General features: G+C 52.4%; 1 protein-coding gene across 4 annotated transcripts in view; it reads right to left on the bottom strand.

The window, feature by feature from the left end:
- The window catches only part of CAMSAP3 (calmodulin regulated spectrin associated protein family member 3), a 36,312-nt gene extending 33,358 nt beyond the window's left edge, over nucleotides 1-2,954 (bottom strand). For 3 of the 4 annotated variants that reach the window (XM_048834172.2, XM_048834171.2, XM_048834173.2), the window contains exon 1: nucleotides 2,676-2,954. In XM_048834172.2, coding sequence (XP_048690129.2) covers nucleotides 2,676-2,823 — 148 coding nt within the window. In that variant the 5' untranslated portion in view covers nucleotides 2,824-2,954. The remainder of the gene's footprint in view (nucleotides 1-2,675) is intronic. The other variant, XM_048834169.2, reaches the window with a different exon arrangement.
- Nucleotides 2,955-12,716: the final 9,762 nt, after the last annotated feature.

The raw sequence follows: 12,716 nt of genomic DNA, 5'->3' as shown, positions 1-12,716 counted from the left end.
GGAGGAGGTTTGGGGGGGCCCCACCCCATCCCCAGCCTGTGTGAAAGAGAGCTGCTCCCAGCCAGACATCTGGGGCAGATCAGAGGCCAGGCAGAGGCAGGGGAGCCCCACAGCTGGCTGGGAGCCAGGGATGTCAGGAGTTCAGGGGAATGGGGTAGAAGACACGGTTCTGGGGGGCTGAAGGAACAGAGAGCCCTGAATGGGAAGGTTCACTTGCCCCTCACTACCATCACCCAAAGTTGATCCCCGGGCCTCCTGGAACATCAGGTCAGACGGAGCTTGGTGCAGGACCCCACAGAGACGGGGGGGAGGGGGTGACCCTATTGGCCAACTGATCCCAGTCCCATGCTGCCCTGCCAAAGGGGCCCAGGGGGAGGGGGTGGTGTTGGGTAAGGGCAGTGGAAGCCCACACACCCTGGATCTAGGAGCCAGCACATGAGGCCTAACCCCACTGATGAGATGGGACAATTTGGGCTCCGCGTGAAGCTCCCACCCAGAGGGGACCCCTCCTCATCTCAGATTCAGTCTCTGGGCCCCCAGGCAATGTCTGCAGTCACTCCTCACTCAGAGAGTCTGGCCAGCCCGGCTTCTTGAGCTGCATTCCCAGGGCAGGTGCCAGCACTAGCCAGGTGCCCTGGGCACAGGGACACACCCTGGAAGGCTGGCAAGCCAGCTGCCTCCCCATGAGGTCACATCAGTAGCTAGGGCAGGCCAGCAGAAGCCCCATTGCTGGAGGCAGCACCCCAGAGCAGTGCAGACAATTCCCTCCCCCAGTTGGGCTTTTCCAGCTCCAGCGTCATCATAGAGAGATAAAGGTTTGACAGTGATACCTGCCAAGGCCACTGGACACAGCCAGTATCACAGCCTGGCAGGGCGGGGCACAGCACCAGCCAGCCGCCCACGGCCCTGGGCACGCAGCAGCAGCAAGCAGAGGGTTAAAGCAGCGCCATGCACACGTCACCACGGCTCCCACCACCCAGGGCCTGCTACTGCAACAAAAGGGCCTCGGCACTCCGGGAGACAATACAGAGCAGCCCAAGGGCTGGAGAGTAAGGCGCTAGGGGTGTCAGGCACAGCAGCCCCCTCTGCCCATCCAAGATAAGACACAAATAGAGGAACAAACACGGCCTTCAGTCAAAACCCTTTGCCGGCCAGGTCCTTTCCGCCCTGCCACCGCCGGGAGAGACACCTGCCCACCCAGGGCCTCAGGGAGAGCCAGACAGGGAGAGAAAAATACATGGAGATTAAATCCCAGCCCTTCTGTATCCCCCCCCACTCCACCCTCTCCAATCACAGAGCAGGCCTGGGGACAGATTGCAGACAGGGCTGGGGGGGGATAGACCAGCACACACAACCCCCTCACACCCACTCCCCATCTTCCTGAATATTCAGACAGCCCTTTCATATGTCGCAGCTGCTGGGAGGGAGGGTCTGCACTGCAGGTGACAGACCCACACTTGCCACTGCCCCCCCACACACACACACACCACGCAGCCCTATCCCTGGTGCAGCACAACCCACCAGGGCCAGAGAAAGCCCCTCTGGGCACTGAGATGGAGGGCAAAAACTCTAGCCTATTGTTCGGGCTGGGCGTTTACAGAGCCAGCCAGATGCCAGGCCATACAGCAGGAGCTCCCGGAAACAAGGGCCCTGCTAGGAAGAGGCATGGCAGGGTTATGGCACAGGGGAGGGACCCCTCTTTGCCCCCAGCTCTGAGCAGGCAGGTGAGTGGAGCTGGGGGACTCCCTCCCTTCCCCCTTCCTCCAGAAAAAAAGAGACCCCCATCAGCCCCACTGCAGCAGCTAAGTGCTCTCCCACCGCAATAGGGTGGGGAATGGGGGTATTGGACATCTCCCCCACCCCACAAGGGACCCACCCCCAGGGAGCAGCATGGAGGCCTTTCTCAACAGCAGGGGGTGTGACCAGCAGAGCCCAAATCCCCCCAAAGCCAAACCCAGGCAGAGGGGTGGTCACCACCACCCCACTCCTGCTAGGGAGAAAATCAGGCCCCTCCCCTCAGGGACCCCCAAACCAGACACCTACATTTGACAGAGAGCAGGCAAGGGGACAAGGAAGAGGAAATTCCCCACAAACCAAGTCTCCTCCCCATGTACTCTGGATTCTCGTCCCTTCCCCCCCCCTTCAGACTACAGCTCATCTCTCCCCCCATAATCCGGATTGCCCAGACTCCCTCTTCCTCCTTCCACCCTGTGATCAGGGATCTCCTGGCCCATACTTACCTCCACTCCACATAATCCAACCCTCTCTTCTCTCCCTACCCCCTATATCCTGGGCTTCCCCCTCCCGGGCCTTTGGAGTTTTCCAAACCTTCCTCAGTACCTGCCCCCGCAACCCCTATAATCCAGGAACACCCCCCCCCCGATCCCTGCCTCCATCTACCCCCCCAGCCCCGTATAATCCAGATCCCCCTCTTCTTCCCAGGTGCACCCCCCCCCATGTAGCTGCCCTCCCTCTCCAACACTCCGGCCCCCCAGCACGTACCCCCTCCAAGCCCCCTATAATGCAGAACCCCCCCCCCAGCCAGATCCCCAGGCCCTTCTAGCTCCACCTCCCCCCCCCCCAGCCCGGTATAATCCCGATCCCCCTTTCCACGCCCCTCCCCGCCTCCTCGCGGCGCCTCCCGTCTCCCCTGCCCCCCAGCCGGCCCGCGGTACCTGCGCCCCCGTAGCCCTTGGCCAGCGCCCAGGCCAGGCTGGCGGCGCTGCGCGCCCGGGGGAAGTCATACTGATCCAGGGGCTTGATCTCGGGCACCAGGAAGCTTTTCCTCATCGCCGCGGCGGCAGCGGGGGCGGCGGCCACCATGGCCCGGCCCGGCGGCTCAGCAGCCCCGCTCCATGGGGAAGGGGGCCGGCGCCCCGCCCGCGGCTGGTGCTGCACAAGCGGCCGGCGGCGAACGCATCCCCAGCGCGTCTCCGTCTCCTCCTCCCCCAGCCCCGGCCGCGGCGGCTCCCAGGTGGCGAGCGCAGCGCCCGCCCCCCATGTGATCGCGGCGGCTGTCACTCAGCGCAGGGGGCGGGGCTCGCGGCCAGGTACTTGCCCTGGGCGGGGTGGGGGCAACAGCGAGGGGGCTCGCTCTGCGGAGCGTCGTCCCGCCCGTGCAGCCGCCCCGCGCTTGCTGCCCGCATCTGCCCGCACTGGGGCGAAAGGCTGGGAGCCAGCCGGGGGGCTCTGCAGCCTCATTCCCCCCCCCCCGCCCAGCAATGGGGCTCTGCAGACCCATCTGCTCCTCCCCCCCGCAATGGGGCTCTGCAGACCCATCTGCCCCCCCCAGCAATGGGGCTCTGCAGGCTCATTCCCCCCCCGCCCAGCAATGGGGCTCTGCAGACCCATCTGCCCCCCCCAGCAATGGGGCTCTGCAGGCTCATTCCCCCCCCCCGCCCAGCAATGGGGCTCTGCAGACCCATCTGCCCCCCCCCAGCAATGGGGCTCTGCAGGCTCATTCCCCCCCCCCCGCCCAGCAATGGGGCTCTGCAGGCTCATTCCCCCCCCCGCCCAGCAATGGGGCTCTGCAGGCTCATTCCCCCCCCCCAGCAATGGGGCTCTGCAGGCTCATTCCCCCCCGCCCAGCAATGGGGCTCTGCAGACCCATCTGCCCCCCCCAGCAATGGGGCTCTGCAGGCTCATTCCCCCCCCCCCAGCAATGGGGCTCTGCAGACCCATCTGCCCCCCCCAGCAATGGGGCTCTGCAGGCTCGTTCCCCCCCACCCCCCCAGCAATGGGGCTCTGCAGACCCATCCGCCCGGCAATGGGGGGCTCTGCAGACCCATCCGCCCGGCAATGGGGGGCTCTGCAGACCCATCCACCCAGCTCCTCCGCACATACAGGGAGACGGATGCCCCCGCCCCCCATTGCTGCTGTCTGGGCCGCGCATGTTGGGAGGAAAAAAGCCACATCGCTCTGCGGGGAAGAGACACAAAGGGGCTGCGGGCGGGGAACAGCTCCAAGGCGCTGCGGCCTCGGGCTGGGCCCTCGTCTCAGGGTGTGTGAGAGAGATCCCCTTCCCCCCCCCCCCGGTGTGTGTGTGTGCGAGAGAGAGATCCCCCCCCGGTGTGTGTGTGCGAGAGAGCGATCCCCCTACGCTCCCCCCGTGTCTGTGTGTGTGTGTGCGAGAGAGAGAGAGAGAGATCCCCCCGTGTGTGTTTTTCCGTGTCTGTGTGTGTGAGAGAGAGAGATCCCCCTAAGCTCCCCCCGTGTGTGTGTGTGAGAGAGTGAGAGATCCCCCTATGCTCCCCCGTGTGTGTGTGAGAGATCCCCCTATGCTCCCCCGTGTGTGTGTGAGAGAGCGATCCCCCTCCGTTCCCCCGTGTCTGTGTGTGTGAGAGAGAGAGATCCCCCTAAGCTCCCCCCATGTGTGTGTGTGTGTGACAGAGATCCCCCTAAGCTGCCCCACCTTGTGTGTGCATGTGTGTGAGAGAGTGAGAGATCCCCCTATGCTCCCCCGTGTGTGTGTGAGAGATCCCCCTATGCTCCCCCCATGTGTGTGTGAGAGAGAGATCCCCCTACGCTCCCCTCCCCCGTGTGTGTGTGAGAGAGCAATCCCCCGTGTCTCTGTGTGAGAGAGAGAGAGATCCCCCTAAGCTCCCCCCATGTGTGTATGAGAGAGAGAGATCTCCCATATTCCCCCTTGTATCTGAGAATGAGAGATCCCATGCACTTCCATATGCAGTGTTTGTGAGATCCCCCTATGCCCCCACGTTTGTGTGTGTTTCTGTGATTCCCCCTACACGCCCCGTGTGTGCATGAGAGACCCCCTAAACTCTCCATGTGTGTGACCCCAATATACTCCCAATGTGTGTGTGTGTGTAACCCCCCTCATGTATGAATGACTGCCCCACCACCAGGCTCCCCTGTGTGTGTCTGCGTGAGACACCCCTACACTCTCTCCATCACTGTGCGTGGGGGGGTTGTGTCACACTAGTGCACACTCAGCCCAGCCCAAGGGCCTGTGTGTTACATGAAGCACCCAGACAATGACTGCAGGGCTGGGGCCTTGCTGAATTTGGTGTGGAAACACACCCCATGCAAAATAGCTGAGCTGAGCTGCCCAGCAGGGAGCTGTATGCCAGCTCTGTTCCACACGCACCCCGACACATACACCTGGGGTGCAGGACCAGGGGTCAAAATCAGTGCCAGGGCCCCTCCCCTGACTGCCACATTCTACAGCAAGAAGAAAAACTGCGCGGTCTTTAAATGCCCCATGGGGCAGGGCCATAGTAACCCAGCACCCTGTGGGGCAGGGCCGTAGTAACCAGCACCCCGTGGGACAGAGCTGTAGTAACCAGCACCCCATGGGACAGGACCATAGTAACCTGCACCCCATGGGACAGGGCTATTTCCCCAGTGCTCAGAGGAGTAAGTTACGTAGCAAGGGCTGTGCAGGGGACTGAGCCTGGCTCTCCAGCAGTCCGGGCCAGGCCTTTGCCACATCTTCTCTGCAGCAGGGGAGAGGGGCTTGCAGATGGAAGCATTATTTGCCTGAAATTGGGTATCAGGCTTGGCTCCCCACCTGCCACACCCAGCATTTATTTTATTTGTGTCTTCAGATGTTTATTCCTTCACCCTGTGCCCAGGCTGTGAATTGATGGCTGGGCACTGTACTGCAGAGCAAACACATGGGTTCAAACAAATGAACTCTCTAGTTGGCTGATAACAAAACAGTCAAGGGGAACTCAAGCATCCCAATGCCCTCTCTCTGCTCTAACTACTGGACCCTCTCCCCTTACAAAGATGGGATAGAACCCAGGAGTCCCAAGTCCCTGCTCTAGCCACTAGATCCCACTCCCGTCCCAGAGCCAGGGATAGAACCTAGGAGACCTGCTGCCCAGCCCTCTCTGCTCTATGCACTAGATCCCACTCCCAGAGCTGGGAATAGAAGCTAGGAATTCTGGCTCTCATTAACCCCATTCTAACATGCCAGACCCCACTCCCTTCCCAGAGCTGGGACTAGATCCCAGGAGTCCTGATTCCGAGCTCCCATACACTAACCACTAGACTGCACTCCCCTCCCAATCATGTGTAGTTATACTCCCTTCCAGGGGCCTGATCCTGCACTCCTGAACAAATGGGAGCCTGAGCAAGTTCTCTGTGGAGGATCCATCATCAAAGTGCATGGGGCCTGATCTAGCAAATACACCTCCCCTGGGAACAGCCTTGTTGTCTGCATTGGGCAAACAGCTCAACCTGGGTCATTTGTGGGCATTGGCAGGATTGGGTCTGTCACATGCTCCCTTTGCTCCCCTGTGGAAAATAAAATGAAATCTGTGAACTGGGGTGGGGCAGCCCTCAGGGCCCTGAGTGACTGGGAATGAGAGAGCTCCCCAGGCCAGGGCTCAGTCCGCATCCATGAAGCACCTCCCAGAGCCACTGCCTCCCAGCTGTATTACAATATATACGGCAGCCTCCAACAGGGAAAGGCCTGATCTGCTTTCAGGAGCACTTACACCAGCACCTGTGTGGACACGCTTAATCCAGATTGACCTAGCCGTCTGAATCAACTTCAGCTAAGCCACTCTAAGGGCCTGTCTATACTTAAAACGCTGCATCGGCGCAGCTGTGCCATGGTAGCACTTTAATGAGGACCAGGGGCGGCTCTACCAATTTTGCCGCCCCAAGCAGTCGCTGCCAAATTGCCAACTGGTGCTAGAGCAGCGGAGCTGCTGCCAAATTGCTGCCGCGGGACACGGACGGTCACCCCATTCTGGCTGCCGCCCCAAGCACCTGCTTGGAAAGCTGGTGCCTGGAGCCGGCCCTGATGAGGACTCTCCGTGCCACCAGAAGAGAGCTCTCCCGTAGCGTAGTCAATCCAATTCCCCGAGAGGCGGTAGAAGCTTTCCTGACATAGAGCTGTCTACATAGAGGGTTAGATTGATGTAACTATATTTCTTAGGGGGTTGGATTTTTTTATCCAGCCTGTTCTTAAAAACCTCCAGTGACGGGGATTCCCAATCTCCCTTTGAACCCTGTTCCAGAGCTTAATTACTCTTATCGTTAGAAAGTTTTTCCTAATATCGAACCTAATTTTTTCTTGTTGCAGATTAAGCCCATGACATCTGTCCTACCTGCAGTGGACATGGAGAACAATTGACCGCTGTCCCCTTTAGAACAGCCCTTCACATATTTGAAGGCTGCTGTCAGGTTCCCCCCCAGCCTTCTTTTCTTAAGACTAAACCTGCCCAGTTTTTGTAACTTTTCCTCATACATCAGGTGTTCTAGACCTTTAGTCATTTTTGTTTCTCGCCTCAGGACTGTCTCCAATTTGTCCACGTCATTCAAAAAGTGGGGCACCTGGAACTGGACACAGGACTCCCGCTGGGGCCTCCCCAGTGCTGAGTAGAGTGGGACAGTTTCCTCCTGTGTCTTACATAGGACACTCTTGTTAATATACCCCAGAATGGTATTAGCCTGCATCACGCTGTCAATTCATATTCAGTTTGTGAGCCACTGTAACCCCCAGATCCTTTTCAGTCGCAAAGGTACCTAGCCAGGTTTCCCCACACTGTAGTAACGCATTTGAATTTTCCTTCCTAAGTGTAGTACTGTGCATGTGCCTTTATTGAATTTCATCTTGTTGATTTCAGACCAATTATCTAATTTGTCAAGGTTGTTTTGAATTCTAATCCCCTCTTCCAAAGTGCTTGCAATCCCTCCCAGCTTGGTGTCATCCACACATTTTAAGCATACTCCATTATCCAAGTCATTAATGAAAATATTGACTAGTACCAGACCAAGGACTGACCCTTGTGGGACTCCACTAGACATGTCTGTGACGTTGCACCCCATAATGCTTTATAGAAATATGCTTATGAGTGTAAATATGACATAACTGGAATAGATTTTATGCTAGATATGCCATGTAACATATCTCTGCAAAGGTTATGATCTACTGGATATATCTATCCTATTTGTATGCATATATCATTTTTGTATTCGAAGTTATGAATATTGGCTATGTACTTGTTTGATTTTAAGTAGCCTCAGTGAAGCATTTGGTCAGCTTCTTGAGAAAAGACTATTCTCCGTAAGTGCCCAATCAAGAAACACTTAAGCTGACAATGAACTTTGAGAGATGTCAATCCACATCTGAACTTTCCTGGGAATGTGGAATTGGCCTGTAAAGAACTGAGTCATGTATGGACATGTGACTTGCCCATGTGACTCCAAAACTCCATCTTGCAGCTGGATTCTGCATAGGAGAGGGGAAGGGGTTTCCGCCCACAAGAGAGAGACTATATAAGCCCCTGGGTAAACCCCTCCATTTTGTCTTCAGCTGGTTCAAGAGATAGCCTCTCCACCCCAAAGGATACCTGAAAGAAACTGGAACAGTGGACGGTAACTACAGGGGTGTGAGTGATTGCTGGACCCAGACTAGGAGTAAGTCTAGTCTGTAAAAGAGGTTTATTGGAACATCTCTGAGGGTGAGATTTACCTGCATTTAGTTTTTTACTGTATTAGGCTTAGACTTGTGTGTTTTATTTTATTTTGCTTGGTAATTCACTTTGTTCTGTCTGTTATTACTTGGAACCACTTAAATCCTACTTCTTCTATTTTAACCCAGAGTATGTATTAATACCTGGGGGGCAAACTGCTCTGCATATCTCTCTATCAGTGTTATAGAGGGCAAACAATTTATGAGTTTACCCATATGAGTATATGCTTTATACAGGGCAAAATGGATTTATTTGGGGTTTGGCCCCCATTGGGAGCTGGGTATCAGAGACAGGAGCACTTCTTAAACTGTTTTCAGTTAAGCCTGCAGCTTGTGGGGGACGTGGTTCAGTCTTGGTCTGTGTTTGCAGCAGGCAAGCGTGTCTGGCTCTAACAAGGCAAGGTACCGAAGTCCCAAGCTGGCAGGGAAAACAGGCTCAGAGGTTGTCTGGGCACATCAGGTGGCACTCCCAAAGGGGGTTTCTGTGACCCCATCCGTCACAATGTCCTCTGACTTTAACAGTGTACTCAGAGTAGTTATCAATAGTTCGGTCTTTCAACCAGTTGTGCATGCACTTTACAGTAATTTAATCTAGACTATACTTCCCCAGTTTGCGTATGAGAATGTCATGTGGGACTGTCAAAAGCCTCACTAAAATCAAGATATATCAGGTCTACTCTTTTCTCCCCTACCACTAGGCCAGTAACCCTGTCAGAGAAGGAAATTAGTTTGGTTTGCCCTGACTTGCTCTTGACAAATCTATTCTGGCTATCCCTTAACCCTACTATCCTCTAGGTGCTTAGAAACTGATTGTTTAATCATTTGTTCCAGCATCTGTCCAGGTATTGAAATTCGGCCTGAGGGGCATAGTGGCAGGAGTAAGGGAAGCAGTAAGCACAGGCATGGGAATTCAGAGCCCTGGGACAATACTGGGAATATCTGAGCTGATAAAGGGGTCATTTTGGGAGGTAAACAAGTGATTTAAGGAAAGATTGAGAGGTTAACTCTGCAGAGGCTAGCGGGAATTGAACCGTTGAAAGACGAAAAAATGTTAGAGGGAAAGTATTTTAGGAAGAGAATTCTTGGTTTCTTTGCAGCCATTCTGAAGGAAAATGGGCCCTTTTCCAAAGGAATGGTCTGTAAATAATAACTGCAGAAGGCAGAGAAACAATCTGATTTAAATCATTTGACGATGGACAATTTAGTCAAAATCACTAAAAGAACATAAGGGTTTTCCACTGGAACTTAACTACATTCCCTTTTATGCATATGGATGCAATCTGTGTACAGCTGTGTAAAATAATTAAAGCAGTGCAAGGGATGTTAAGAAAAAGTGTGTGTGTCAGGTTTCAGAGTAGCACCCGTGTTAGTCTGTATCCACAGAAAGAAAAGGAGTACTTGTGGCACCTTGGAGACTAAAAAATTTATTTGAGCATAAGCTTTTGTGAGCTACAGCTCACTTCATCAGATGCATGCAGTGGAAAATACAGTGGGGAGACTTTATGTACACAAAGAATATGAAACAATGGGTGTTACCATACACACTGTAACAAGAGTGATCAGGGATAGCTCAGTGGTTTGAGCTTTGGCCTGCTAAACCCAGGGTTGTGAGTTCAATCCTTGAGGGGGCCATTTAGGGATCTGGGGCAAAAATTGGGGATTGGCCCTGCTTTGAGCAGGGGGTTGGACTAGATGACCTCCTGAGGTCCCTTCCAACCCTTATATTCTATGAAGGTGAGCTATTACTAGCAGGAGAGTGTGGGGGGGACACCTTTTTGTAGTGATAATCAAGGTGGGCTATTTCCAGCAGTTCACAAGAACATGTGAGGAACAGTTGGGGGGTGGGGGGAATAAACATGGGGAAATAGTTTTACTTTGTGTTATGACCCATCCACTTCCAGTCTTTATTGAAGCCTAAGTTAATTGTATCCAGTTTGCAAATTAATTCCAATTCAGCAATCTCTTGATGGAATCTGTTTTTGAAGTTTTTTGTTGAAGAATTGCCACTTTTAGGTCTGTAATCGAGTGACCAAAGAGATTGAAGTGTTCTCCGACTGGTTTTTGAATGTTATAATTCTTGACGTCTGATTTGTCCATTTAGTTTTTTACATAGACTGTCCAGTTTGGCCAATGTACATGGCAGAGGGGCATTGCTGGCACGTGATGGCATACATCACATTGGTAGATGGGCAGGTGAACGAGCCTCTGATAGTGTGGCTGATGTGATTAGGCCCTATGATGGTGTCCCCTGAACAGATATATGGACACAGTTGGCAACAGGCTTTGTTGCAAAGATAGGTTCCTGAGTTAGTGTTTTTTGGTGTACGTGTAAATATACTGTGTAAATATGTAAAAAAAAAAAAACACACCTGGTTTGTAAAACTCTTGTTTTGTAGGTTCAAGATGAATTGGTTGGATTTTTTTTTTAAATAATACCACTAAAAATCCATTTGAATCTTTAATTCAAAGTTGCAAAACTGACAGACACCTTTTTGCCAGATACAGGTAACTAGTGCTGTTTGGCTTTGGTATTTAGCATTTAACCCTTAAGGTACCTCAATGATTTATAAAGTTTTAATGTTTTTAAATAAAGATCAAAGTCATGCAGTAATAAGGGGCAGCCAGAACCAGGAGAATGGGGAGAGATTCTGGATCCTTTTGTTTGGGGGGGGGGGGGGTGTAGGACAAAATAGCAGATAAGAGCTGCAGTAAAAGAATAAGAAATGAAAAAGACAATGCTCCTCTAGAGCAACAGCAGGGGTGAGGTGCACAAAGAAGCAATGTTAGGAACACTGAGTCTTAAGGTGGCTCTGAGTAATCAGACTGACACTTTGATAAGGGTACATGAAAACTGACTACAAAAGAAACAGTTACATCTTATGTAAAAATTGCTATGGCTAATATAATAAACTATGGAAGGAATGCACCTCCTATGACATACGCAGTGTATATTGGAGAAGGGGTAAAAAAAAAAGCAAACAAAACATGCTACTTAATTAACATCCTCCACGTGCTCCAAAAAGGAGCCACAATAGGTTGTATTTTCTTTCTCCGATTGCTGTGTGTTTTGGAAGCAGGAGTTGAAAGTGAAAAGTAATCAGAACTCTGGAAGTGGATTGTGTCCCTTTTAAGACTGTCTCTGAGCTGCTAGTAGCTTTGGATCCAAAAGAAAGGCAGAAAGCCTCTGTGTGGATGCAAATTACCTAGCTGCTAGAGGAAGGAGAGAACTGCCTATAAATGGCGGCACAAAGGAGCTGCTGATAATGGACATACCTGGTCAGCAAATAAGCTACTTGTAAGCAAGAAGAATCAGATTATGACACTCCAGGAAAGGAAAGTGGGGGGGGGGGGGAGTCAAGCCTGAGAATAAACTTGTCTAAATAAAAGGCATGGAACAAAAGGATACTTATAAACACTCACTTGTAATAGATTTTGGTGCTAATGTTGTTGTGAATATTAAACATTGGGATAAATTGAATGTTAATGAGTAATCCTGTAACAATGCATCGTGTATGATTTTTGGAAAAAAACTTTAAAGGCATCTGGTAATGCTTCTCAGTTATTATCTGTGAATAAACTTTAAAGCTTGGCACAGCAGAAAAAACATTGCAAACCTGATCTGCTGTATAAGAAGGGAAACTGAGGTACACCACCTAATGAATTTAATAACCAAACAGTGGCATAATTCACCCTAAACCCTTAAAAGGTAGAAGCCATTGAAACCTGGCCTGTCTATAGAACAAAAACACAGGAAAGTATGGGGGTAATTCCTTTGTTTTCATAGAATCCTAAAGATTAGGGTTGGAAGAGACTGCAGGAGGTCATCTAGTCCAACCCCCTGCTCAAAGCAGGACCAACCCCAACTAAATCATCCCAGCCAAGGCTTTGTCAAGCCGCACCTTAAAAACCTTTAAGGATGGAGATTCCACCACCTCCCTAGGTAACCCATTCCAGTGCTTCACCACCCTCCTAGTGAAAGTTTTTCCTAATATCCAACCTAGACCTCCCCCACTGCAATTTGAGACCATTCCTCCTTGTGCTGTCATCTGCCATCACTGAGAACAGCTGAGCTCCATCCCCTTTGGAACCCCCCCGCCCCTTCAAGAAGTTGAAGGCTCCTATCAAATCTCCCCTCACTCTTCTCTTCTGCAGACTAAATAACCCCAGTTCCCTCAGTCACATGCCCTAGCCTCCTAATAATTTTCGTTGCTCTCCACTGGACTCTCTCCAATTTGCCCACACACTTTCTGTAGTGGGGGGCCCCCAAATA

Source organism: Caretta caretta, chromosome 20 (assembly GCF_965140235.1).
Source record: "Caretta caretta isolate rCarCar2 chromosome 20, rCarCar1.hap1, whole genome shotgun sequence".
Taxonomy (NCBI): Eukaryota; Metazoa; Chordata; order Testudines; family Cheloniidae; genus Caretta; species Caretta caretta.
The sequence above is the reverse complement of the archived record's forward strand: the minus strand, read 5'-3'. Positions and strand labels throughout refer to the sequence as shown.